Below are 27121 nucleotides of genomic sequence, written 5' to 3'. Positions count from 1 at the left end.
GTTCTTAAAATTAATGTCGCCTATTTTTTATTATTTTTTAACATGGCTACTAGAAAATTTAAAATTACATATGTAATTTACATAGGTTGCATTATATTTCTGTTGGACAGCACTGTTCTAACACCGTACAGAGTACCTTTCATACAATTAGGTGCTCAGAGATTCGTTGGAATATTGTTATAAAAATGTTTAACAGCATAAAGCCTAGTAGTATTCCACTAGAGGCCCCGCTCCAACTATTTTTTTGTGTGAGATGATTTTGACTGTGTCATCTTGATCATTGTCCCCTGGATAGTCTCAGCTTTTTAAATGCCTTTCTTAAAATTTATGTCTGGATTGGATGACAGTACTCTTAAAATTTATGTCTGGATTGGATGACAGTACTCTTAAAATTTTAAGTATAACATTAGGAATGCATTTGCAGAAAAACTTAGTACTTCCCCTTTATTAAAACAATTTGCAACCTGCAGATTTATGATCTATGATAATTTGGCTTTGACACTTATCTTTCATTATCTTTGGGGAAGAGGTTTCCAGAACAAACTAAGGGAGCCAATAAAATTTGCTAGGGGTGGTCAGGAGGTAGGATGACTGAAGGTCAAATACATTTAAGAAAACTAAGTTTTCAAGTAGCACTCAAATGTTTTAGGATAATTTATATTTAATTTCATATGCCATTATTTCTGTACTATAAAGCTATAATGGAGTAATGCAAACATGGGTACAAATTAAGAATCTTTCTTAATAAATTACATTGTTGTCAATCGTGTTCTTTCAGGACGGGAATCTGGGTACAGGAGACTGAGTTATATTTCCAGTCATGGCACACTAGCATCACTAGTCCATACAAAGCCCCACTTTTGTGTTATTTCTGTGTGTTTATTCCTATTGCCCACTTCCATTCTCTTCTGTATTCTATTCATTCTAATGTGCTTGTATGTTTTTTCACGTTGTATATTACTTCACGTTTTAACTTAGATAAATTAAAATCTGTGCTATAGATACCATTCTTTTTGTTTTGTTTTGCCATGAAAACTTAGAATAATGTTTTTAAGATCTATTCCTATTGCGGTGTGTAAATCTAGTTCTTTCCTTTTAATTAATGCATTATATTCCACAGTGTGCATCCACTATGTCTTATGTATCCATTTTCCCAGTCAGTCCTATTTTGTTTGTTCTGTTGAATAGAGCTGGGGTTTGACTTTTTTTTTTTCTTCTTCTTTTACTTTTACTGCCATAGTAGGCATTTCCTGCTGGTATTCGAATCCTAAACCAAATAACATCCTTTGACTTTATTTTCCAGGCCTAGGAAAGTCTATCCCTAGGAGAGCCTTTCTACCCTTTTTGCAAGAGATTGAGTTGTTTTCTACTTTTGGTGGTTTTGTTTTACCTAGGAGAGAGATTACATGGTGTTTACCATTCCCAGGATAATCTTTTTCCAATTAGGATTCCCCCCTTCCGAGCACTAGATTCTTCTCATTGGAGCTAATATTTGTGTGAGAGTTAATTATCTACTTCATCAGTCTCCTCTAATTTTAAGCCCCAGCCTCTTCCAGGGTCTTCTAAAGAGGCCTGGCTTTTTTTTCTTAAAAATGTATGTTAATACACATTTAAACTAAAAACCATAGTTTTAAAGTGGAGTCATTTCTCTGCCCCCAGACATGAACATATTGTCTTAATGTTCACAGCTCTCGAGAAATTTGGAGAGCAAAATTTGGAATATACATCCGTATTCTTAAAAATAAAAGCTTTGTAGTGGATACAAGATATAGAGGCTGCGTTTTAAGATACATAAGTGATCAGCAGAGCAAATGGAGTAGTGGAAGGCTGGGTATTGTAGTGGCTGAGCTTGGATTTAGGAGTCAGACAGACTGAGATTTGAATCCTGTTTCTTTCAGCTAAATGACCTTGGATATCTGAACTTGGTTTTCTCTAGAAATACCTTCCTTGGAGGGTTGTTGTAAGGATTAAACTAGGTAATGCTGTAAAGCACTAGTTTAGTGCCTGGATAGCTGCTTAGAAAATGGTAGCTTCTATCATCATCATCACCATCATCACTAGCATCACTGTCATCATCATCAGGTCCCTAAAACCTAGAATTGTTCAGATGAAAGTGAGCAGTGTTAGAAATTGGGAGAGATTAGCAGCATTGTGAGGGGTGAACATTGTAGACTTAGAATATCCAGAACTGTCCCCTAGAATGAAGGAGAAAAGAGGTGAAATATACTGAAAAATGTCTAATGTGTCCAGTCTTCAAAGAAAATATTTTCAGATCTAAGACTAGAAAGGAAGTAGGTGAGTTGATCCTCTCTACAGTTGATGTTGACATCCCAGAGACCCTATTCTCAGTGTTGACCCTTTCACATCCCTCTGTCTTGTGCCTCGGTTACCCACTCAGAACACTTCTTTCTACACAGTTGTGCCATGTTGAGGGGAATGTGCCCCACTGCAGTCAACTCATCCCCCACACATTTCCTACATGCCCAGGCCTGTACCAGGCCCTGAGCTGGGATTCTACATGTGGTTGAAAAAGGGGTGTTCCTGTCTTCAAAGTACTAAGACTTGAAGGGGATGCAGTTAAAACCTCCAGTTACAAGGCAGAGTGAGTGGTGCCGTGGCAGCAGTGGGCCCAGGAGGCAGTGGGAATGTGAAGGAAGGGCAGCTATCGAATTGAGCCTAGGAGCTGCCGGGGTTGGGAAAGATTCCTGGGGAGGTGTTTTCATTACCTCTGGATGGCACAGAAGTACACTTTCTTTAACCTTCTCTTGCAAAAGTAAGATTTTTACCTTTTCTTTAATCTTAATTAGGGACTAGTTAGGTTGTTACCTAACCCCTTGTAGTGAAATAAGTCAAATAGTAGCCATTTTCCTTTTATTAACAGAGTATTCAAATTAGGGCTTCTCTCAGTAGCCATTAACATTCCCAGTATCCCATCTTCCAGAATAATAGAGTAGACATAATAATGTAATCAAATCTGTTAATAAGTTGATATTATTTTTCTCTAAGGAGAAGATTCTCAAGAAAGCCTTGAAGTCACAGCTAGAAGACACCATGGGCTGTGGAGTTAGCGGTTTCCTCATTGAAACTTCTAATTGATGCTAATGTCATTGCTCTCTAAAAAACATCAGTGCAAACAGGACACCTACCAAAAGTGGCATCCTTTTGCATCCATATGTTCTTCTCTCCTTATTGGTTCCACCAATAAATATTTACTAGGCATCTACTATACACAATAATGTATAGGCAAAGTAATTGTTACCTAAGAATAAAAAATGAATAGGGCATGGTCCCAAAATAAGACCAGTATGTGTTAAAGTGCGGTGACAGAAGAGTACACATAGAGACAGGAGAGAGCTGAGGTTCACAGAAGTGGATTGTTCCTGAACAGAGTAGGAATTAGGGGGGAAGGTTGAAAAAAGGAGACTGGAGTGAAGGTGGGTTTGGGTGGGTGGGGGACACAAATGGTGGGCCCAAGTTCATGCTGAAGGAATGGCAGGACAAAAAACTATGAAAACAAAGTATAACCTTTTAAAGAATGTGAGTAGTTTGTGGTAGGATTCAAGGGTGCGGAGGGTATTTTTGAAGAATAAGGCAAGACGAGATAAAGGGAGGTTGGAAACAGATTATGAGAGTTACTCAGGGTAGAGTGAGAGCAGAGCCAAAGACAGAAACCCTAGGAGAATATTAAAAGGTAAGAGATGAGTGGAGCCAAGAGACTGAGGCCTTAAGAGACCTGAGAAGGAGCAATTAGAGAGGAGGCATAGAGAAACTTGGAGAGAGTGATGGATCAAAGACTAATGGAGGAAAGAAATTTCAAGGATTGTCAAGTGCTAGGGAGAGGTTAAATAAGGGGGATATTGGAAAGTGCCCTTGGGACATGAGTGTTGACCCCAGATGGCAGTGCTGGAGGCAATAGTCAGATGGCAGGACATTGAAGAGAAATAGTGTGCTGAGACGTTAAGTCATTTCAAGGAAGGACATTTATAAGATGGCCGTCTGGTCTAAGGGTTAAGACCTGTGACCAGGAAACAGAGAACGAACGGCACCCTTGTGGAGATTGAGCATAAGTTTTTGTTCATGGCTGAATGAAAAACTGACAAAGGGTGATCAGACTGATGGAGAACTTAATCTGAAAACCCACCCTGTTGGCTTTGTATGGAGATCTTATGCTCATTCAGAGTGTGCACATTTCAGTTTAGAACTGGTATTAACATAACAAGGTCTCTGATTCTTAGTAACCACAGCCTTTGACCATTGCTTTCACAGTTCTAGAAATGACTATAATCTTTTTATCATTATTTCTTAAGGGAAAGTTGCTTTTGATTTGTGGGTTTTGAAAAAGTCAGGTATGGCAAAGGTACTTGTTTTTATATACGTCTCATGCGTGGGGGCCCCTCTCATTTGAAATAGGATTGATTTACTCTCTGCCTGTAAAATCTTTGAACATATGTTTTCTGCTACTGTTTTTCAGAATCATTTGCTGTTTCAAATAGAGAACTGTGCGATGATGAGAAAGAGTTGATACATTTTCCAGTATGTGAGGGGACCTCTCAACCTGAACCCTCGTGTTCAGCTGTCAGAATAACAGCCAATAAAAACTACAGGAGCAAAACCTCTCAGGAAGGTGCTTTAAAAAAGATGCATGAGGAAGAACACCATCAACAAATGTCCATCTTACAACTGCAGCTGATACAAATGAATGAGGTTCATGTGGCCAAAATCCAGCAGATAGAGCGAGAGTGTGAGATGGCAGAGGAGGAACACAGGATAAAAATGGAAGTTCTCAATAAAAAGAAGATGTATTGGGAAAGAAAACTGCAAACTTTTACCAAGGAATGGCCTGTTTCCTCATTTAACCGGCCCTTTCCCAATTCACCCTAAGACTTTGTGGGTGGCTCACTTGTAATTAACGTGTGTTGGCAAAGAAAGTCTAGGATGTGAACATGTGGTCAGTAACCTGTCACAGAGCTACAACTAGGAAAATTAGAGCGGTGGTAGTCACTAATTTAAGAATACATTCAGGTAAACAGCTGCACCCTATGTACTCTTTAAGTGGCTAAGAAGCTGTTTTAGTCTTCTGAAAATTATCACTATGAGTGCTATAATTCTGAATGTAATGTCTCCTTAATTAGAATTCATACAAGAACCATGTGTGAGTGTTGTATTTTTTTTTTTAAATCAAATGCAAATGTGACTATAAAGGAGTGTGGCTGATTTTCTTTTTTAAACAGCAGAACTTTTCTATCCAAACAAATCCTATCCCATTGAAAGTAGCTGTCGTGGGAGGCCACACGTTTCCCCAGTTGTGATGCTGTTGCTCAGAACTTGCTAGAGGCCTCTAGGGAACCTCCATGAGAGCTGCAGTCCTTTATTTTCCTTTTCTTTCCCAGTGTATTTTGTTTCTGTTTTGTAACAGCCCAACATTTGGAAGGATATCTTCTAATGGGGCCTATAAACTGCCTTTTAAGGCCTTTCCCCCAAAGAGTAGATCTAAATAATGTCTCCAACAATGGTAGCTTTGTTGGAACTAATGATGTTACTACTTTGAGGGAAAAATGTTCATTCTGTTATGTTTGTTTTATTAAAAAAAAAACCCCTGACAATTTTATAGTCACACTGTGTGTGTTTCTTAAAGGTGCTGCCTTCCCAACTGTGCTCTAGTTATTGCCTTTCCTCTGGTTTTCCTCCCAACTTTGTATTACTGAGTTAATGCTTGCCCTTGTTTTTTGTCTTCAGCTGCCTAAGCAAAGGCTCTTCCCTCACCATGCTCATGGTGCTAGGTCATAGTAATGCCGTGTAGTTTGCATTACACAGCATCCGGCATTTTAAAAATCCATTACCAACATATTTGGAAATACGGATTGATAGATGGATACTTTGATTGAGCTGCGACATAGCTTCTCCTGTAGCTTAATGTTAAAAACAGCCCCGGGAGTTGGGGATAGTAGTAACTGGAAGAGGCAAAGGGACACTTCAGTGCCAAGGCAGAGCAGCAATTTCTGAGAATGAAATGTCAAGACCTTGTGGTGGGAAAGGAAGAGTATATTGGGAGAGGCTGTGTTAGGGACTGTAGGGTTAGGACTCAAGGCCTGAATTCTAAGCTTAGTTCTGCCTTAAGTTGCTATGTGACCTTGGGTAATAGCCTTTAATCCTTGGTGTTCCCTGTCCATAAAACAAGGGAGTTGGACTAGATAATATTCAGTGTCTACTACAACTCCTTGACTATCATGTGTACAGTCGTAGATGGGCACTGCTAACATCACAGTCATCTGGAGAGCATGGGATGGTAGGGAACGATCGTGTACTGCATTGGCTAAACTTACTTCCTTCATAATTTTTGAATTTTGGGTCCTGGGGACTGTAAGTTCAGTAAGGTTCAGAAATACTTGCTGTTTACAGACTAGATAAAACTTAAATGGAAATCAATTTATTTTATATGTGGAATCATATTTTAAATAACTTTAGAGAAACTGGCTATTTGACAGAACCCGGTGAAGATCAGACTTCTTTGAAAGAACCCTTTTGTAAGGATTTGTGTTCTTTATTTAGTTTCTACCAGATGGAACCATTAGAGAATAAAGCATCTGTGTAAAAGTCTAAGCTTCAATGGTTTGTGGAAGACAAACCTAGACTTCATGCCCTCCCACCTCTTCAGGATGCGCACATTGCACAGCAAGCCCTAAACATAGATGTGAACCAAGTAAAGTTTGCCTTGTCTTCACCTATTGATCCACCTGGAGATTTCGTTAATATGCAGATTTGGGTTTAGTGGTTCTGGAGAGGGGCCTGAGTTTTTGCAGTTCTTACAGGCTCCCAGGTGATGCCAATTCTGCTTCTCTGGTGACCACACTCCTGGGTAGCAAGGTTTTAGAGGACTCGAAAGTTTATGGAGCCCTGGTGGTGCAGTGGTTAAGAGCTACAGCTGCTTAACTAAAAGGTCAGCAGTTGAAATCTACCAGCCGCTCCTTGGTAAACCCCATGGGGCAGTTCTGTTCTGTCCTATATGGTCGCTAGGAGTTGGAATTGACTCAACGGCATTGGGTTTGATTTTTTTTGGTGAAGTTTTTAGTTCCTGTTCTAAAAAAAAAACTGGATTAGGTACATCTTTGGAGATGGCAATGTGCTAGATATTATTCTTTCTCTCAGAACTTAAGTGCATGAACAACAATGTGGAACAACACAGAAAAGGCCCATACACAGTAGTATATTTTAATGTAACTTTAAAAGCATTGAACTAATTCCTAACTGAACATATAAAGGACAATTAAACCAGCAGCCTAAGGCACCTTGCTCTAATATTAATGGTATTTATGAGTTTATAACAGTGGTTTTCAACCTTGACTATGCATTTGAAACTATTTCATAAATAATCAGTACTGGGGCCCACTTCCAGAGGATTCTGATTGAGTTGGCCTGGGTTGGAGCATGGTCCTCTGTATTTTTCAGAAGCTTTATAGGTGATTATGATGCATAATCAGGGTTGAGGACCACTGGTGTAGAAGTTCACAAATGTGTCTCATTGAATCCTTAACAATCCTATGAGGGTGGGCAGAAGTGAGGAATGATGCAGAGAAGAGCAGCTGGCACAAGTCCTGTAGCTAGTGAATGGCAAAGCAGAACCTTAAACCAGGGCCCCCGTTCGTTCCGGTTCGAACCCCTGCTGAGAATTTGAATTTCCACCCCAGATATACTGAATCAGAATCTGCAGTTTAACAAAATCCCCAGGTGATTCTTACGTGTAATAAATTTTGAGAACCACTGCTCTATTAGTGGAGCCCTGGTGGCGCAGTGGTTAAGAGCTTGGCTGCTAACCAGAAGGTCAGCAGTTCATAATCCATCAGCCACTCCTTAGAAACCCTATGGGGCAGTTCTAGTCCGTCCTATAGGGTCGCAACTCAACAGGCAACGGGTTTGGTTTTGTTTTGGCTCTACTAGTCGTTCTCAGAATTGGTCCTTAACCAGTAGTATTAGCATTGTCTGGAAACTTGTTAGAAATGAAAATTCTCAGCAGGGGTTCTAACTGGAATGAAACGGTTAGAAGCCCTGCCTCAAACCCAGGTCTCCTGACACCAAAACACAGAGCTGTGCCTGCCTTCACCCGACCCATGCCTTGAAACTATGTCATGGATTTGTTTATCCTAAGAGCCAGATCACATCTACAGGGTAATTGTAGTTTTTGCATTCATGAACAGGCACTTCCCAATTCATTTCACTTTTGAGCAGTTCCTTACCTGAGATAGATGCAGTAACCATTCACTGGTAGCTGCTAGAGGGAATAGATAAATATTAAGACACTGTTCACCATGCCCTACCCTGCCTAATGATGGACACAGCCCACCTGGGGAGATGAGGCTTATACGCAGCTATCATGTAAGTGATCGGTGCATGTCTTCAAGTGTGTTTATAGCTCAAAGCAGATAGGTTACTTTTAGCTAAGCAGCTTGAAAAGAAAGCCTCGTAGAGGAGGTGGCATTTAGCTTAGTCTTTAGAGTTAGCATTTTGGCAGTGGAGGTTAGAAAAGGAGAGGGCCTTCACTAGATGCAAGGTCCTGTTGAAGATTCAAGATGATGAGACACATAATTAGGAGGCAGAGAAAGAGCATGGGACATTTCCAAATTGGCTGTGATCAGAATTGTGCTCCAGGAGAAAGATGAGGAGATGGAACTGAGTGGAGAGAAGACAGAAGTCAAGGAGATGAGGTGGGAGAGTTTGGCCTTGGTTAGGATAAGATGATAGGAGGACCCAGATGAGGTCCTTAGAAGACAAGGGAGACCACTGTGAGAGACAATGCAGAAGTGGAATCAGTAGGGCTTGGCAGTTGATTGCTTCTGCTGGTGAGGAGGGGTAAGGTTTTGAACCAGATGTCTGGAATAATGAGGCTGCCAACTGAAATAAAGGAAGAAAGGATGCCATTTCTAGCTCTGACCTACCCTAGGAAAGGCCTAGGCACAAACTAGTGCTACTGCCTCCCTCTTAGACTCAAATGCCAGCATCTCCACCCACCTCCTCTTTGGCTGTCACATCTTTGCCCTGACTCCTGCCTCTTCATCTGCCTCTGTTGCCACTTCGACCTGTTCATCCAACATTTTAGCTCTTCCGTGCTGAGTCCTTGGGCACCTCTCTCATTTGGTGGTGCCTTTGCCATCGGTACCTCCCTTGCAGCTTGGGGTACTTCAGTCACCATCTCCTATTGCCTTAGCACTAGAAAGATCAGAAAAGGTTTTCTTTTTACTGTGATCTCCAGTTTCTCTCCAGATGCTCTTGACACCCACACATTTCAGAGTTGGATTTTTGTTTGTTTTTAATGTCCCGTGTTGTATAAAGAAGCACTGGCTAAAAGGGCTGCTAATCCCTATGTATTACTGTCACGGTCCTTTTATAAAAAGCAAACCTGGAATCCTACCCTATAATGTATCAAAGACTTAGGAAGTGTTTTAGGATTTTTGCAGGAAGAATTCTAAAATGCATTGGATTTTTCCCCCCTTTTTTTAATTAAGAAGAAAGAGAATAGAAGAGCAGGAGAAGAGAAGTGGCATGGAGGGAGAGTGCATTTGAGTTGTCAACACCCTCTGCAGTGTCAGGTCAATTACATCATCACTTGGTCTGGACAAGAGGAAAGGAATGGTTCTGCCTCCTGGGAATGTCAGAAGGACTTGATAATTATATTTGGCAAAGCCACGAGGAGTGGCTCTGTAATGTCATTGCTAAGAATTACCCTTTAATAGCATTTCTAGATGTCTGAGCTTTTCAACTGGAATGACGCTCTTGTCTACTGTGGCTTTCCTTTCTGTTGGGCTGGTGCCCAGCTGGTCCTGTTTTTCCTTGCCTTTGCTTTCACAGCAGTCCATGTTTTCTCTTCTGTCTTCCCCTTTCCTGGCCCTGCTCTCCAACCCCTCCTTCTGCACTCACAACAGCTTACAGCTTCCACCTTCCCCTGTTTTCGAGGTGGAATCATGTGAGAATGTGTGTGAAGGGAGTGCTTGTCAGAAGCACATTCAACATCAGGTATCAACAAGGTAAAGTTTAGTCTTAGACTAGCCAGACTAATGATGTCTTGCTTCTATGCTGCATCTGCTACTGTTGTGCTGGTGGGACTCAGAAGTCATGGGAGAGCTCGCCAGTGATCTGTGACTACAACAAATTCCTTTCCTAACTATGCCATATATTATGCCCTTCTACACAACCTACTAATCTCTGCCTCAGTTTCTCCATCTGTGAAAATGGTGTAATACTTATCTACCTCCCTTGAATTTGTGAAGATTAGTATGTGTTGGTAAATCACTTTTAAAATAAAGAGTGATGTAAAGCATTTTACCCTTATTGTTGTCATTGTGATGTGGGTACCTTCCTATAGAGATGGCGCCCTGTAGGGGCAGTACCCCAGGGGTATCATGATTTAAGAACACCCAGTATATGAAGCTTCCATAACAGATGTATGAGTGTGATTATTTTCTTTATGAAAAATTTTGACATGGCATTTCTTTAAATAGCCCTTTGGTGCATTTAGAATGAGATTCAATTTATAGAAGTGTGATTTACACAAGATTTTTAAAGAACATTTACTGAACCTCTGTTACCCAATATAATTGTTGGGTGTCCAAGCTGATTATTATCCTAACAGTGCGGTTCATCATCATTAGGTGGAAAACTTCTGTTTTTACAGTATCCAGATGCCCAAAGTACGTGTGAAGGTTTTCTCACCGTTAACTCTGAAGGGAGTGCACAGAGTGGTGCTCCCGTTACTCCTGAATGAGCAGATCTGAAGCTCTCATTCCACTTGCAAAATGTTCTTACCAGTTTGGGGGAATAAAAGACTAACCATGTATGTTCATTAAGGCCTTAGAGTGAAGGGTCCATTTTCATAAACATAGGCTCCCTTTCTTAACTCTTGGTGACTGCTAAGAGATTTAATTATGTTGGGAAAAAAACTCCCAACCCTGTTATTTAAGAGATTGGTTATTTTTAATCAAAAAGATACTTGTTATAGTGGAGACACTATATGCAGCAGTAGAAGGTAAGGTTCCAATTCCTCTTCTGTCATTGCTGCCCCATCTTCAACCTCTAGTGTAACCAAAATGGAAAACAAGCTGGTGCTTTGTTCGGGAGGTGGGTATGAATCTAGAGTCTTACCTGGAACCTCCAAAGAGTTTCTTTGAATGGGTTGCTATTAGACTTTCTGCAGGACTGTAGGGCTGTCACTCAACCTTTGGCCATCTTCGTATGGCGGGGGCAGATCTGCTTTCATGTGGTCACTCTGGGGCCTGCACTGAAGGAGCAGGAGCTATCCAGGGGAAGCTCTTCTCTTGGCTACAGCAGAAGTACAGGAGGGTGAGCCCAACTGTTAGAAGCATATCTCAAGGTTCAATGTCATATCTGCTAACCTCTCCTTGGCTAAAACAAGTCACACAGCTGAGCCCAAAGCTCAGGGGAGGGAGAAGGTGAATATTTTTGAACAGTAACCTAAATCTGTAGTATGACAAGTAGGAAGGGAACTAGGGGGATACTAAAGAGTTAAGATTTTATTATAAAATCAAGAACAGGGAATCTAGAGGCAAAATGCATCCCTATTCCTTATTTTCCACTGAGACACCTCTTCTTACCTTGCTTCCTTTCTCTCTCAAACTTTTCTTTTTTTGGGGGGTGGGGGGAAACTGTAAAATGATAATAGAGTATACTTCATAGAGGTGTTGGATTAAATGGGTAGTATATATTTAGAACAGTACTTGGCACATAAGAAACACTAAGTTTTAGCTGTTATTTTTTTTTCAAGATTAATAGCTTCTAAATGGGGAAGGGGAGATTTGAACCCAAGTGGCCTGGCTCCAGAGCTCATGCTCTTAACCATCAGAATACATAGCCTTTCTATTTGGAACCTGTGTTCAAATCACAGCCTTGCAAAGAACTTGAGCTCCTGAGTATCAGACCATCCCCTGTAAAATACCTACCTCCCAAGATTGTTGTAACAATTACATGACAATACAAAGAGAAAAAAACAAAAACAAAACAAAAACCAGTTGCTGTTGACTCAATTCTGACTCAAGGAGACCCCATGTGTGTCAGAAGAGAACTGTGCTGTATGGATTTTTCAATAGCTGATTTTTGGACGTAGATCACCAGGCTTTTCTTCCGAGGCACCTCTGGGTAGAGTTGAATCTCCAACCTTTTGTTTAGCAGTTGAGTGTGTTAACCATTTGTGCCACCCAGGAACTCCACAAAGACAGAAGAGCCTTGTAAACTGTAAAATCAAAAAAACAACAAATCCCCAAACTTCTCTTCTGATCTCTGCTACAAGAGAGTCCAAGGCTTTCTCTTCTCCCATCATAAACACCTCCTCTTAATCTCCCCCCCAGCTTCATCACTGTGAAACTCCCTGAATACACTCATCAGTCTCTCTTCAGTTTTACAGAGTCAGGCTCTGTGAAATTAGTCCCATTGATCCCTCCACCTGGAGAGCTCTCAGCCTCTCCTCCCCGCTCCCATCACCTATGCTGCTGAAGTGTTACCCATTCTTCAAGGTCAAGTGACACCAGGACACACTGCTGGAACCTGGGCTTCAGTCCCAGCTTTGCCAGTAACTTGCCATGTGATTGCTGGCAAGTTACTAGGTCTCTCTGGATTTTCTTGTCTGTAAAATATGAGTGTTAGAGGAGAGGATCTCTAGATTCCCTTCCTGTGTTCTAATTTGTCTAAGTCTGAAATTAAACTAATCTTTTTAATTTACTGCATGTAGCCCCAAGTTTTCAATTTAGCCTTCTCCTTAAAAGATAATGTGTACATAAATGGAATTCAAATACTACATCTAGGTGGATCAGTCCCAAAGTTGAAAACCACCGTTTGTGAATGTTACTGACATTCGGATAATGATGCTACTTAAACTTTTTATAAAACAATCTAAATATGGTTGATACAAGCATTTCTGTATAATGGGAGTAGAAGGGTTGTTGCTTCTTGTCTTAGTTATCTAGTGCTGCTGTAACAGAAATACCACAAGTAGGTGGCTTTAATGAACAGAAATTTATTCTCTCACAGTTTAGGAGCCTAGAAGTCTGAATTCAAGGTGCCAGCTCTACGGGCGGACTTTCTGTCAGCTCTGGAGGAAGGTCCTTGTCTCTTTTCAGCTTCTGTTCCTGGGTTCCTTGGCGATCTTCATGTGGCTTGGAGGCTATTTTTTCCCTATGCCTGTTCGCTTTCTTCTGTGCCCGATGTGCTTTTATATCTCAAAAAAGTGATTGGTTTAAAACACATCAGATACTGATGTGGCCTCATTGACATTAACAAAGAAACCCCTATTCCCAAATGGGATCACATCCACAAGTATAAGGGTGAGGGTTTACAACACAATTTTGGGGGGATACAATTCAATCCATAACACTTCCCAAAATGTCATTTTCCCCCAAATGTAATTGGATGCTATTTAACTGTTTCAAATTGCCCAATTCACAGAATATATAATACTTTACTATTTTACAAATTGCCATTTTGTAAGCTCTAGAATGTTTGTGTATGTATACTTTCTATGTCCAGATTGTGTAGATTTCTATATATGTGTTTTTCTTATCAGTTGAATTCTCTAGATGATACCTATTGCAAAACTGGGAGTGTCTGAAAACCTACTTCAAATGGAAGGAAAGAAGTCAGCACTTATTGAACATCTCACATCGGCCCTAGGCACTTTCATATATTATTTCATTTAATTCTTAAAATACTCTGTAGATATAGGTAACGTTATCCATATTATACAGATGAGGAAATGAAGCTTGGAGAGGTTAAATGACTTGTTCAAGATCATATAACTAGGAAATGGCTTAACTAGATTTGAAACCCAAGTCAGTATGCTTTGATTGGTCTGTTTACTGACATTAGAAAATAAGAACTCTGATCGATTGATTAAGTCTATCAGAGATCTGCCAGGAGACTGAGGAGACAGAGATGAAAAGAAGCAAAGAGCTAAGGGGTTAAGGGTGTCAGCAATGGCAAAAGTGGCAACTCCGGATATGTCTGATAGCAAAGCTGAGAGCCAGTGACCAGGGCTAAGAGAGATCAACCAACCATGCCATTTAGATGAGCTTTTCTCAAACTTTAACGTCTGCATAGCAATCACCTGGGGGATCTTATTAAAATGCGGATGCTGATTCAGTAAAGCTGGGGTGGGGCCAGGTTTTGCATTTCTAACCCGCTCCCAGCTGATGGTGATGATGTTGCTGGTCCACCGACTGCCTTACCACTACCTACTGTTAGCGAGTAAATTCCAATTCATAGCTCCCCCATAGGGTTTCCAAGGCTGTAAATCTACGGAAAGCCGAGCTGACCACCACATCTTTCTCCCACATGGCCGCTGGTGGTTTCAAACCGCTGAACTTTTGGTTAGCAGTGATCGCTGTAACCACTGTGCTACCAGTGCTCTTTGGCTCACCGACCAAACCATTGAGTAATAAGGATTTAGATCACCCTGGTGGCACAACAAGTAGCCCTGGTGGCGCAGTGGTTAAGCACTTGGCTACTAACTGGAAGGTCGATGGTTTGAACCCACCAGCTACTCAGGTGAAAGATATGGCAGTTTGCTTCCGTCAAGATTTACAGCCTTGGAAACTCTCTGGGGCAGTTTATCTGTCCTATAGGGTCGCTATGAGTCGGAATCAACTGGATTGCAACGGGTTCGGTTTTGTTTTTTGGTTGCTGGCCCAACAGTTAAGCGCTCAGCTGCTAACCCAAAGGTTGGCGGTTCAAACCCACCCAGCTGCTCTGTGGCAGTTCTGCTCTGTCACGTGGAGTCACTACGAGTCAGAACCAACTCCATTTCATGTCACCCAACAACAAACTCCAAGGCAGCTCTCTAAATGTGGTCTTCAGAACAATTACATCAGAGAATCTATGGTGCTTGCCCAAAGCAAATCCCGGGCCCCACCACAGATCAGAATCAGAATCTCTGAGGATGGGACCCCGGAATCTACATTTTTAACAACCTTCCCAGTTGCTTGTTATGTATAAAGTTGAGAACCACTGCTAATCGGACATGTCAGGACAACTAAAACACTTCATCTGCATACCAATTTCCAGTTCAAAAAGCCCTTGCACATCCTGTTTCTCCAGTACCTGTCCAGCAGGCTGATGAAGTCGATACCATTAGCCCCACTCTGCAGAAGAGGAAACTGACATCTCTAGGAGTTAAGTGCTCAGCCCAAAGGTCTTCCGACTCCCAGGAAAGCATTCTTTCCATTATTTCATAGCTCTCTTCCACTTTACCATATCTTCTCGTATACTCCTACAGAAATTAGACATACTTTTATGTCTAAAAAGATTTGCAGAGCAATTTTCTTGCTATGAGGCTTTTAAAGATTTCAATCTAATTTAGCACATGAAGTAGCACAGTTTATGCTTATAAGCATAAAGCTATCCAAGGTCATGGCAGAAAATGTTTGGTGAAGTAATTAGGAAATAGACTGCATTGAGGTTTTTTTTCTTTTTGAATTTTTGCCCTTCACCTAGATTTACCAATTGTTAGCAGATTGCTGTTAACTTTCACATGTTAAAGCATTGGAAAAGCTGCAGACATCATAATACTTTACCCCTAAATACTTCAGCATGCACCTTCTAAGAATAAGAGCATTCTCCTACATTACCAAGATCCCATTATCACATCTAAGAAAAGTAACATTAATTCAATAATATAATCTAATACGTAGTTCACATTCATATTTCTCCAGTTGCCTTAAAAATCTTTTATTGCTGTTTATTTTTTCCGGATCCAATCAACATTCATTGCATTTGGGTGTTTTGTCTCTTTTGTCTAATGTAATCTAGAACAAACCTCTCTCCTTGTCTCTTTTGTTTTACATGACATTACATTTTTTTGAAAAATCCAGGCATTCTAAAGTTCCCCACATTCTGGATTTATCTGATTACATCCCTGTGATTAGATTTAGTTAAACTTCTTAGGCAAAAGTACCATGTAGATGATGTCCTGTCCCTTCACTGTAGCATTTCAGGAGGCACATGATGGCAGGTTATCCCACTATTGGTGATGCTAGCCTGGGTGGTGCAGTGGTTAAGTGATATGGCTGCTAACCAAAAGGTTGGCAGTTCAAATCCACCAGCTGCTCCTTGGAAACTCTATGGGGCAGTTCTACTCTAGGGTCAGTATGGGTCAGAATCAACTTGACGGCAACGGGTTTTTTTTAACAGGTACATTTGATCACCTGGTGAAGGTGGTATCTGCCAAATCTCTCCATTATAAAGTTGTTTTCTTTCACTTATAGTTAATAAGTTATTTGTGGTTTCATATTTCAAGACCATGTGAATATCCTCTCCCCCAACAACCTTTCACCCAATGGTGTTAGCATCCGTTGATGATCCATACCTTAATCAGTTATCTGGGATTGCACAATGGTGATTAAATCATTGTTGACCATTTTTCAGCATTCACGTGGAAAGGTGTGGCAGGGTTTGAGAAAATCTGAATTTAGGTCACGTCAAATCACACTGGCTACTCAGAAAGCAAAGCCTCCACTTTACCCCATCTTTCTTTACTGGCCACCTCCCTCAGAACTCCTAGGGGGAGGGAGTGTGTGAGGAATAGTTATTTTCCCATGTGCTGGAATGCCCACCTGAGAGAAAAGGTTCATAACTTCCTTCTCCTAAGCATCCCAGCTCTAGCCTGGCTCTCTGGTGTCTGCCTCTGGGGCTATCAGTGTCTCCTGAGCCCTGCTAGGGAAAATCACACACTCTCTCTCCTGGTGTCAGCAAACACGTTTTTCTACCCTTCTCAAATCTGATGCAATGATGGCTCCAAAATTTCTGTGTAGAAGAACTTAGGGTAGCAATTTGGTTAGGAGGGGCCAAGGTACTTGTCTTGAAGTGGTATTTGTTTTATAGAGTGCATGCTATAGATCAGTAAAAACAAACAAAAGCAATGTTTTCTATAAGATTGAGAAAATGTCAATTGCCCACATCAAAGATGGTAGTGAAGATTAGGGTACCGGGACTAAGAGGGAGCAGATGGACATTATAGTGGGGTTAAAGTTGCCGTAGACTACATTTTGGTGCAGCCCTCCACCCCCACCCACCCCCTCCCCAGCCCTTACTCCACCCTACCGCTTTTTCTCTTCGGAGATCACAGAAGCCATGATTCAGAAATTTCCTCAATATCTAAACACATATCTACAAACTCACCTGTATCAGCTCCCGTTCTCTCTACCTTCTCTCTTGTTACAAGGAAGAAAGTGTCTTCTCTTCTGGTGATAGAAAACTTGGCAATGGATACTGGTGATGGTTGCACAACATGACTAATGTAATTGACGTCACTGAATTGTACATGTAAAAAATGTCGATTGGCAAATGCTGTAGTGTATTTTTTTACAACAATAAAAAAGTTAATCCCACCATCTGTGCTTTGAATCCCATCTCTTCCTGTCTTCTCAAAAATCTTATATTAGTAATTTTCCTTTTTCCGATGTTGTATATTAAATTTCTCCCTGTCTAATGGATCTTTATCATTGTCGTTTAAATATTTCGGTCTTGTCTTAAAAAGTCCTTCCTCAATCCCACAGTCACCTCTTGCTTTGTTTCTCTTCTTCTCTTCACAGCTCTGTCTCCACTTCTTACTTTCTATTCATGTCTCTACAAGCTCTAATCTGGATTCTGCCCCTACCACTTTACCAAATGGCTCTTGTTAAGATCACTAATAATTTCAAGTGACTAAATCTGTGGGACACTTTTCAGTCCTCTTCTTGCTTGACCTCTCAGCAGCATATGATCCGTTGACCATGTCCTCCTTCTTGAAACACTTCTGTTCCTTTGTCACCATGACACCATTCTTTCTTCCTAATTTTCTGTCAGTTATTTAAGAGTCCCCTCCTCTGGAGTTCCTCAGAGCTTCAGCCTAGGCCCTCTTCTTATTTTATAGTATCTCATTAAGTCATTGCACCTACTTCCATTAATTTATTATTGGACAATTCTCACATTTATATACCCAGCCTAAATATCTAAATCCAATTGCTGCTGGTCATCTTCATACAGATGCCTCAAATGGTCCCTCAAACTCACTGTGCCCAGAACTGAACTTCTTCCTCAATCCAAACCTGATTTTTCTCCAGGTTCGCTATTTTTGTAAATGCCACCAACTCTTTATACCGGGAACCCCTGACACCTTCTCTCTCTCACCTCCCACATCTAGTCAGTCACCAAGTTCTGTTGATTTTACCCCTTAAATCTGTCTAATTCATGTACTTGTCCTCATCTTCCCTAGTCCAAACCACTGTCATCACACACCTGGACTACTGCAATAGCTCTCCCATGATTTTCCTGTGTACATTTTTGCCTCTCTCCAATCCATTCTGCACACTGCAGCCCAAGTGATAGTTTTTTAACAGCTTCCTTGAGATATAATTAAAATGCCATAGTTCACCGATTTAACCAAATCTGAAGAGGTTATTCCCAGCTTATAACTTAGGATGATGTCTAAATACTTATTATGGCTTAGATGGCTCTGCATGATCTGGCCCTTACTTCCTTAAGTCTTCAACTTCATTCTCTGTGTCATTCACCTCCTCACTCTCCAGGCTTCAGCCACAGCTGCCTTTTCTGAACTTGCCATATTCTTTGTTTACAGTTGAACTTTCTTCATAAAATACTGTTCCCTCTCCACCTACTTCTAACTCTTCATCAGTCTTCCAGTCTTAGCTTAAATATCACTTTCTCTGGGAAGCTTTCCTTGATTATCTCTCTCCCCCCTAAGAGGTTAGAGGTCCCAGTCTGGTGCTTTCACACATCCTTTGTAAAACCCTTCACAACTGTAGCTGATCAGTTGTTTAAAGTCTGGCTGTCTGTTAGACTACGGGTTCCATTAGGACAGGAACTGTGTCTCTCTTGTTGACCTCTGCATCCTCACTTCCTAACACGGTTGCCTAGCACATAATGGGCAATCTCTAAGTACTGTTGGATAAAGGTTGAATGAATGGCGCTACCGTCACCACTGTCCATGCTCTGTCCTGACTCCTGCTCTCATCCTTGTTGAAAGCCACCACTACCAAAGCTGTCCCAAGTCTTATCACTGTTGTTCTGTGTTGAGAGAAATATCTTCAGAATGTGGTCTTACTACTTCACATTTACAACTCCCTTAATTAGGAACCCAGACTAAGTGCTAAATCCAATTGTATTGACCCTGATGCTGAGCCCTCAAGGCCATCACACTGTAAGGAATAATTTTTAATGGAAGCCAAGGGAGAAGGGTTAGAAAACTGCTGACTCAATTCAGGTTCACCTGTATATATGCAGATGAGTTGATATATACAGCAGTGTATTATGGCTACACATATCCATGCATGCATGTAAACGTGCATGTACAAACACAGGACCCAGCTGTCATACTCAAATATGCATGCACACATACAGAGGCAACCTGATATATCTTCATTCCCTACATATGTACACAGAGACAAAAATGACATATGCTTGGCACTTATGCATATGTACAGAGGCAAACTGATACACTTATTACATATGTACATGCACAGTTAAAATGACATATGCTGAATACATATGTATACATACAGAGGCAAGCTGACATACTTAAACACACACAGTGGTAAAATATAATTTTTGAGCCCCATTTGACTGACTCTAATCTATCCATCAATAACCAAAACAATGGACTCAAACATACCAACAATCATGAAGATAGTGTAGGACCAGAATGTTTCGTTCTGTTATACATAAGGTGGCTATGAGTTGGAGCCAACTCAGTGGCAACAACTACTAACAACAATCCCTCCATGTACCTGGCTCATTGCTTTGTCTGCCTTTCATGACTCTAGCTCAGTGGATGCCATTCTCAAGTTCCCAGACTCTTGGCTGTAACCTCTGGTCCTCCCCTTTAACCCAGCTGGCTATCTGTCAGATCTCTTCCTCTCAGCATTCTGGCTGTCCCTGCCAGTCACCATGCTGCCCTCTTGCAGGTCTCTCTAGCAGTCTGTCAGCCCAGATGAGCTCCTTTAACTGTTGGCTTTAACCCTTTGGGTTTTGATTCAGATCATAGGCTTTGTAGTCAGACAGACCTAGATTTGAGTCCCAGCCCTATTGCCCGTTACCTGTGTTACCTTGGGCGAATGACTTAACCTCTTTAAACTTCAGTTTTCTCATCTACAAAATGAGGATAATAAGACCACTCTCCCATTAGGTTTGTGGGAACATTACGTTAGGTAATATACATGGAGCTCTTTGCCTAATAATCATAAGTACACTAATAATATTAAGTGCTTACTATGCCATTTCTAACCAGTTATTTATGGTGTACTCTTGAAAACCCTATTGAGCACAGTTCTACTCTGACACACATGGGGTTGGTGTGAGTCAAAGGTCACTCCACAGCAACTGGTAGTTTTTGGAGTCCTTAGGTGGTGCAAATGGTCGCTTGGCTGCTAACCTAAAGGAAAGCTTGGAGGTTGGAGTCCACCCAGAGTTGCCTCGGAAGAAAGGCACAGCAGTCTACTTCTGAAAAATCAGCCACTGCAAACCCTATGGAGCATAGTTCTACTTTAACACACATGGGTTGCCATGAGTCAGAGTAGACTCAATGGCAACTGGTTTTTCTATGATGTATTAAGCATGGTTCTGAGCACTTTACATATATGAACTCATCTAATCCTTCAAACAACCCTATGAAATACATAAAATTTTTATCTCCATGTTACAGATACGAAACTGAGGCATAGAGAATTTAAGTAACTTGCTCAAGGTCATATAGCTAACAATTGGCAGAACTAAGATGCAAAACCAGATGGTTTGGTTCCAGAGCCTACACTCTTTAATTACTATGCTATACCTCCTACTACCATTTATATGTGATTGTCTTTGTCAAAGAAGCTATTTCTTTGGTACAATCCTTTATGAGTTAAAAACCTTGGAGAAAATTTTGAACTGCAGCTGAAATTTTCCATTTGCTGGAAGATGAAGAAAAATCTTAACTCTGTATTCAGAGGAGTGCTGAACAACCGAATGACAAGAAGACCTGCAGGAAAAACCTAGAAATGCCCCCACTCAGTCTCTCTGCCCACTCACAGGGACTGTTTGGGTGAGAAGCCTTTCAAACTGACAGAATTATACTGGTGAAGCCTGTTCTTCCAGGCAGCGTAGGCTAGCTCTCCGGATTCCCATAGCAGTTTTTGTTCAGATGTCTGTAACCCTTGCTTCCTTGGCTTCTGCCTATGATCCACATAATTGAGTACCATTAAGATGTGGGAACAATTATAGTGCCTTTAACTGGAGTCCCCACAATGTAATCATGAGAACCTCTGCATCTCTCCAAGCCCCCAAAATGTGTCCTGACACCCTGGCAGAGTGCTCAGGATGACTCATGCACACTCCTTGGTGGCTGTAGTCTTCGTGGTGCCAATCTTTGCTCAACCATGTATCAGGTGATGATGCTTCTCCACCTTCTATGATAGTGATGTGGTGGGGCTTTGGAATCAGATGGAGCTGGGTGACTCCGACTTCCTAGTGTAGCCTTGGGTAGGTCACTTAACCTCACTAAGTCTCAGTTTTCTCATATATAAAATGGAAATAATATCTACCAACAAAGTAGGTGGGAGGAATATTAGTGACAACAAACATGATGTGCTTAAAGTATATGAGATGTGGTATATTTTCAGTGAATTATAGTTATTATTATTATGGACTGCTCCAACAATTATTCTCTCTCACCAATATTATTATGAGGTCTCCCTTAAAAGACTATAAGCTCTATGAGAAGCAGGGACTTTGTTTTCTTCATTGCTGTTTCCCAGCATCTAGAACAGTACCTAGATAATAGTAGGTGCTCAATAAATATCTATTGAATCAATGAATGAAGTGCTAAACAAGTTGACCTGGCTTGTAGCTGCTTAATACACTGCTTTCAGATCCTCTTACTCTGATGCCCTTTGATCATAAAGTTCCCTCTGCCTGGAACACTCTTCCCTTCCCTTTTCACCTGGCTGACTTCTACTGATCTTTCTTTTCCTTCAGGAAAACTTTCTCTGACCTTCCGTTTCATAGCCTTTGTAAAAATTGTCGAAATTTTACTTTTATTTGTGTGATTGTTTGATTAATACTTAACTATACACTTCATAAGGACTGTACACTTCATAATGTTTGTACTCACCATTGTATTCCGAGGAACTAGGAGTAGGCATTCAAGTCATTGAATGAATGACTTTATCCATTCTTTCCAATTTTTTTATGCTTTCTCAAGTTGGACCAGAGGTCAGTCCCAGGCTTGTGCCAGTGCTGCTCCCTATATCATCCCTTTCCATTGTTTCTGGACTGAGCTCAAGCACTGCTACACCCTCCAGCAGATGGTTTAGAAAAGCCAGAATTTTGGCTGGGCTGGTGGTGTTGGGTAGGATTTGCCATCCTCACTCTTGCTCCATTTCTATTTAATATTTACCACATAGAGCTGTAATTGTTAATTTTCAGATGTGCTTCTCCTTTAGACAGAGAGGGCAGGAGTATCTCTTGCCCCAAGAGGCTACTGTGTTTCCTAGCATGTGGCAAATGCTCAGTAAGGGTTTCTTGAAAGACTGCAACATTTTCCATGAGCATAGCTTTACTGAGGACAAAAAGCAACTCACAGAAGAGGGTACTATCTCTGGCTTTTTTTTTTTTTTTAAAACATGAGCCAATAAATCCCTTTTATCGTTTAAGTAAGTTTGGGTTCTGCTCCTTAGAACTGGAAAGTCTGATGCACCACAAATAATGGTGTTCAAGTATAGGATCTCTGATGGATTACTGTTCAAAAATATTCACTCCATATTCACTCACTCCTGCTCACCTTCACAGAATAGACTTTCCTACCCCTTGTCTTTGGACTTAGCTATGGGATTGATTTAGCCCATGGACTGTTAGCAGACTTATACAAGCAAGAGTATGAAAAGTGCTTGTGTGGTTGGGTGTGCCCTTTTGCATCACTGCTCTTCTATGAGAAGAGCCTCCCTCTGGGTAGCTGTCGCCCCTTCAGCCTGGGTCCCAGACTGAATACTCAAGGAGTGGAGCACTGTTCAACCTGCAGACAAGACCTGAGTCCAGTTGAACCCACAGCTTGAAGCAGAGCCACTTAGCCAAGCCTAGCCTAGATCAGCCAACCCCTAGACCTATGAGAAATGAATTTTTATTGTGGCATGCTGCAGATTTTGTGATTGTTTGCTATGCAGCAATAGCTGACTGATCATGGTTAGTTCAGGAGTTTCCAACTTTGGCAGTACGTCTGAATTAGAGAACTTGAAGATCCCTTAGCGCCATCCAGAATTATATAATCAGAATTTCTGAAGTGGCGTTCAGAAATCTACATTCTTTTTAAACTCTCTGGTGGTTTTTATGTAGTGAGTCCCACACCCTTTTGCTACTTGGCATTTTGGGGTCACCGATATTAAAGCATGTGATGGGGGCTGTATTTGACAGCCTTTTTCCTCTCTGACATGGTATAATTTTCTAAGCCAGAGAGATCCTGTTTCTGAAGTAGAATCCTTTTCAGTTTAAAAACTTTTGAGAAATTTGTATTGTTTTTATCTAATTTGGAGAAAGACACAGATGTAAATTTATTTGTGATTTATGGCCACAGGGCTTTTGGTTTTTATTTAAGGGTTGTCTCCTGTTCGCATTTCTGTCTGGGCCATGGTTAGTAGCCAATGAAAAGCAAAGGCAGAATCCTGGGGCTAGGAGAGCCAAGACACAGGTCAGGAGAGATGCACAGGAGAGGTGAAGCTTAGCAGAGAAGCTGCTGGAGGAGTGGTCTGAGAAGGACCACTTAGCTGTGGTTTAGTGGTCATGAACCTGAGATCACTGTGATGCAGTAAAGCCAGAGTAGAAGTTCAATTTTAGGTGTAATGATTTCCATGCCACTGCTAACAGTTTAGAGGATTGAGATACATCTTAATAGAATGTTAAAAATGTGAATTTATTTATATAAAAAGCACGATGAAATTATAATAAAAAAGAAATAGGATTTTTTAAATTATAAAAAAAGTTCATTGAAAAAATTCAGACAATACAGAAAAATACATAAACAAGTACCTATTGTTCTTAAGCTCATGTTTAAGATACAATCACTGCTAATATATTGTTGTATATTCTTCTTGACTTTTTCCTATGGATATGTACATACATACACATATACATATATTTTAGAACAATAGGATTTTCTTATATATACTCATAAGTATCCTGCTTTTTTTCATATATACATAACCTAATGATCATCATTGTTAAAGCTGCATAATATTCTATTGTACAGAGGAAAAAAAAGAACCACCAAAACTTGGTGCCGTTGAGTACATTCTGACTCATGGCCACCCCCATGTATGACAGAGTAGAACTGCTCCATAGGGTTTTCAATGGCTGTGATCTTTTGGAAGCAGATTGCCTGGTCTTCCTTTCACAGTACCACTAGGTGGGTTCAAACTGCCAACCTTTAGGTTTGTTGTTAAGTGTATCCTCCAGGCAACTTTATTGTACACAGAGGTACCATAATTTATTTAACTAGTCCCCAGTGATGGACATTTAGGTTGTATTTTACTATTATAAAAAATGCTGTGATGAACATGCTTATATGTATTTTTGTGTGCTTGTCCAATGATTTCTTTAGGATAAATTCTAAAAAATGGAATTGCTAGATTAAAAGGTAAATACATTTTCAAGGTTTTTAATACAGAGTCAAATTGCCCTCCCCAAATATATAAATTAATAGTGCCAGGTTTTGTCAACCCTTTTAACTCTTGTAAATTAGCTAAAAAAAAAAAAAGAATCTTGAGATTTTAGTTTGCCATTTTACTAAACTCAAAAACCAAACCCACTGCTGTCAAGTCAGTTCTGACTCAGAGCAACCCCTAGGGTTTCCAAGGCTGTAAATCTTTCTCCCATGGAGTGCCTGGTGGTTTCGAACAGCTGAACTTCTGTTTAGCAGTCGAGCACTTTGACTACTGAGCCCCCAGGGCTCCTGCCTTTTTACTTGTGAGGTTAAATCTCTTTTATATATTTATTGACTGTATTTCTTTGTGAATAAGACAAATCAGTTTCCCATTTTTCTACTATGATAACTTCTTTCTTTTTGGTTTATATTAGCTCTTTATATTAAGTATATTGCCTCTTATTTATATTGAAAATATTTTTCTAATGTGGCCTTGCTTGTAGTGGCTCTTCACACAGACATTTTAAATTTATGAGTCAAATTTATTCGTTTTCAATGAGATTTTAAAATTCCTTCTGAGATGGGAAGCAGTATGCTAGACAGAAAATGGCAGTGGACTTTTAAAAAATAACAGTTTTATGATCTTACTGCCTTCTTCATCTGAGTCTCACCTAGCAAGATATGGTACGAAGAACAATAAACTGGGAGTCAGATCAGGGTTCTAGTCCAACTCTTAATTTGTGTCATCTCGGGCTTGTAACTTTACCTCTCTGGGTCCCAACTTCCTCATCTGTAGAACGCGGATAAAAAGAAAAACTACCTCGTAGGGCCGTAACAAAGAATTGGAGAGAATGTAGGCAGAGTCTAGTCCAGGTCTTGCATATAGCAGATCCTCTCTAAATATTGGCTAGAATTAGGAGAAGAGGGCAATACAGAATTTTTAAAATGGAATTTTAAATTCAGTCGGTGTCTGTAAGAATATGAGAGTGGGATGGTGGTAGGGATGAGGATCCTAGAAATTTAGCCATTCACCCACATCTCTAAAAACCGCATAGATGCAGTCAGTACCTGGGTTCCAATCCATATGTGACCTTGGACAAGTCAGCTTTACCTCTCCCGGGCTTACTTTTTTTCACCTAGAAAAAAGATACATAATAGACCACCTGCCCTTCTTTCCCACCCCAGCTGCTGGGTGAAGGTAATGCTTCAACACGCACACAAAGGGCGGCAAAAATGTCTGTTACAGTAACGCATAAGGAGCATCCTCGGCGCTGGTCAGCCCAAGGCGGCCCGATCGTGGGGTGACCACGACCCCAGCCCCCAGCGCTCCCGCCCCGCCGCAGAAACAATAGCTCTCCTGGAGGCGGCGCCGGCCGCGGGGTGGGGGCGGAGCTGTCCGCGCGGGCGCTGGGGGTGTGCGCGGGGCGGGGTCGCGGCCACCCCTCCCGGCGGCGACTCCGTCACGCGCCCCTCACCGGGCGGGCCGGGGTCTTTGTGACGCGGTGGCGACAGCCGCGGACACAAAGGGAAGGCGAGGAGGCGAGGGGCTGGGCCTGCCCCCGCCCCGCGACCCCCGCCCACCGCGAGCGTGCGCTCGCTCCCTCAGCCTCGGTCTCCCCCACGCGGGCTCGCACCCAAGCGCGCACCCTCGCGCGTCCGCGACCCTTGCACGCGTCCAGACCCACCAACTCTGTCCTGAGGCGGCGGGCCGGGGCCTGGCGGGCGCTGCAGGTGGGGCGAGGGATGCTGAGGGGCTGCTCCCGGCCGCAGCGGCGCGGCTGCTAGGAGGCGCGGCGGCAGCGGCGGGGCTCCGGCGCGCGGCTGGATGCCCCGGGCCTGCGGCTCCCTGCGCTTCCCGCCGTCCAGGGGCGCCAGTCATGGGCGACGCGGCCGCTGAGGTGCCGCTCCGGCTGCCTGCTGCGCCCCCGGTTGCCTTCTGCTGCTACACGTCGATGCTTCTGCTCTTCGCTTTCTCTCTGCCAGGGAGCCGCGCGTCCAACCAGCCCCCGGGTGGCGGAAGCGGCGGCGGCGGCGGGGACTGTCCTGGCGGCAAAGGCAAGAGCATCAACTGCTCAGGTAAGACCGGCCCGAGCCCGCCCTCTGGGCCCCTCCCTCCCTCCGCCGCCCCCCGCCTCCCTCTGGGTGCCCGTGGCTGGGCTGGGAAAGGCCTCGGCCTGGGGGTCCTGGGGAGCGGGGCTGGAGGGTGATCGACGGTGGAGGGCAGGGCGCGAGGGCGCCGTGCGGGCTTGGGGACGGGCGTTGGGGATGGGGAGTGGCCGTGCGTGCGTCCGTATGTGTCGAGTGGCTAGGCGAGAACTGCCCGCGCGTGTTGTGAGGTGGTGGGTCCGGGACCCGGCAAGGCGGAGGCCGCCGGCTGGGGCCCCGGCGTTATCGTGGGTGTGCATGCGGGAGTGCATGTTTGTGTTGTGGAGGCTCAGGGGTGGGAGGGCGGCCCCAGGCAGGGAT

The 27121-nt window shown here is 42.2% G+C and overlaps 1 protein-coding gene across 3 annotated transcripts in view; it reads left to right on the top strand.

The window, feature by feature from the left end:
• Positions 1 to 27121, top strand: part of LOC101358126 (myb/SANT-like DNA-binding domain-containing protein 3) — a 135053-nt gene that overhangs the window by 8145 nt on the left and 99787 nt on the right. Inside the window, exon 3 of one of the 3 annotated variants that reach the window (XM_004372224.3) lies at positions 4472 to 5146. The exons of 1 other annotated variant lie outside the window; for it this stretch is intronic. In XM_004372224.3, coding sequence (XP_004372281.1) covers positions 4472 to 4881 — 410 coding nt within the window. In that variant the 3' untranslated portion in view covers positions 4882 to 5146. Of the gene's footprint in view, positions 1 to 4471; positions 5147 to 26532; positions 26732 to 27121 lie in introns of those variants that run through there. One more of the 3 variants, XM_004372222.2, reaches the window with a different exon arrangement.

Source organism: Trichechus manatus, unplaced genomic scaffold, assembly GCF_000243295.1.
Source record: "Trichechus manatus latirostris isolate Lorelei unplaced genomic scaffold, TriManLat1.0 scaffold00016, whole genome shotgun sequence".
In the NCBI taxonomy this organism is placed as follows: domain Eukaryota; kingdom Metazoa; phylum Chordata; class Mammalia; order Sirenia; family Trichechidae; genus Trichechus; species Trichechus manatus.
The sequence above is the reverse complement of the archived record's forward strand: the minus strand, read 5'-3'. Positions and strand labels throughout refer to the sequence as shown.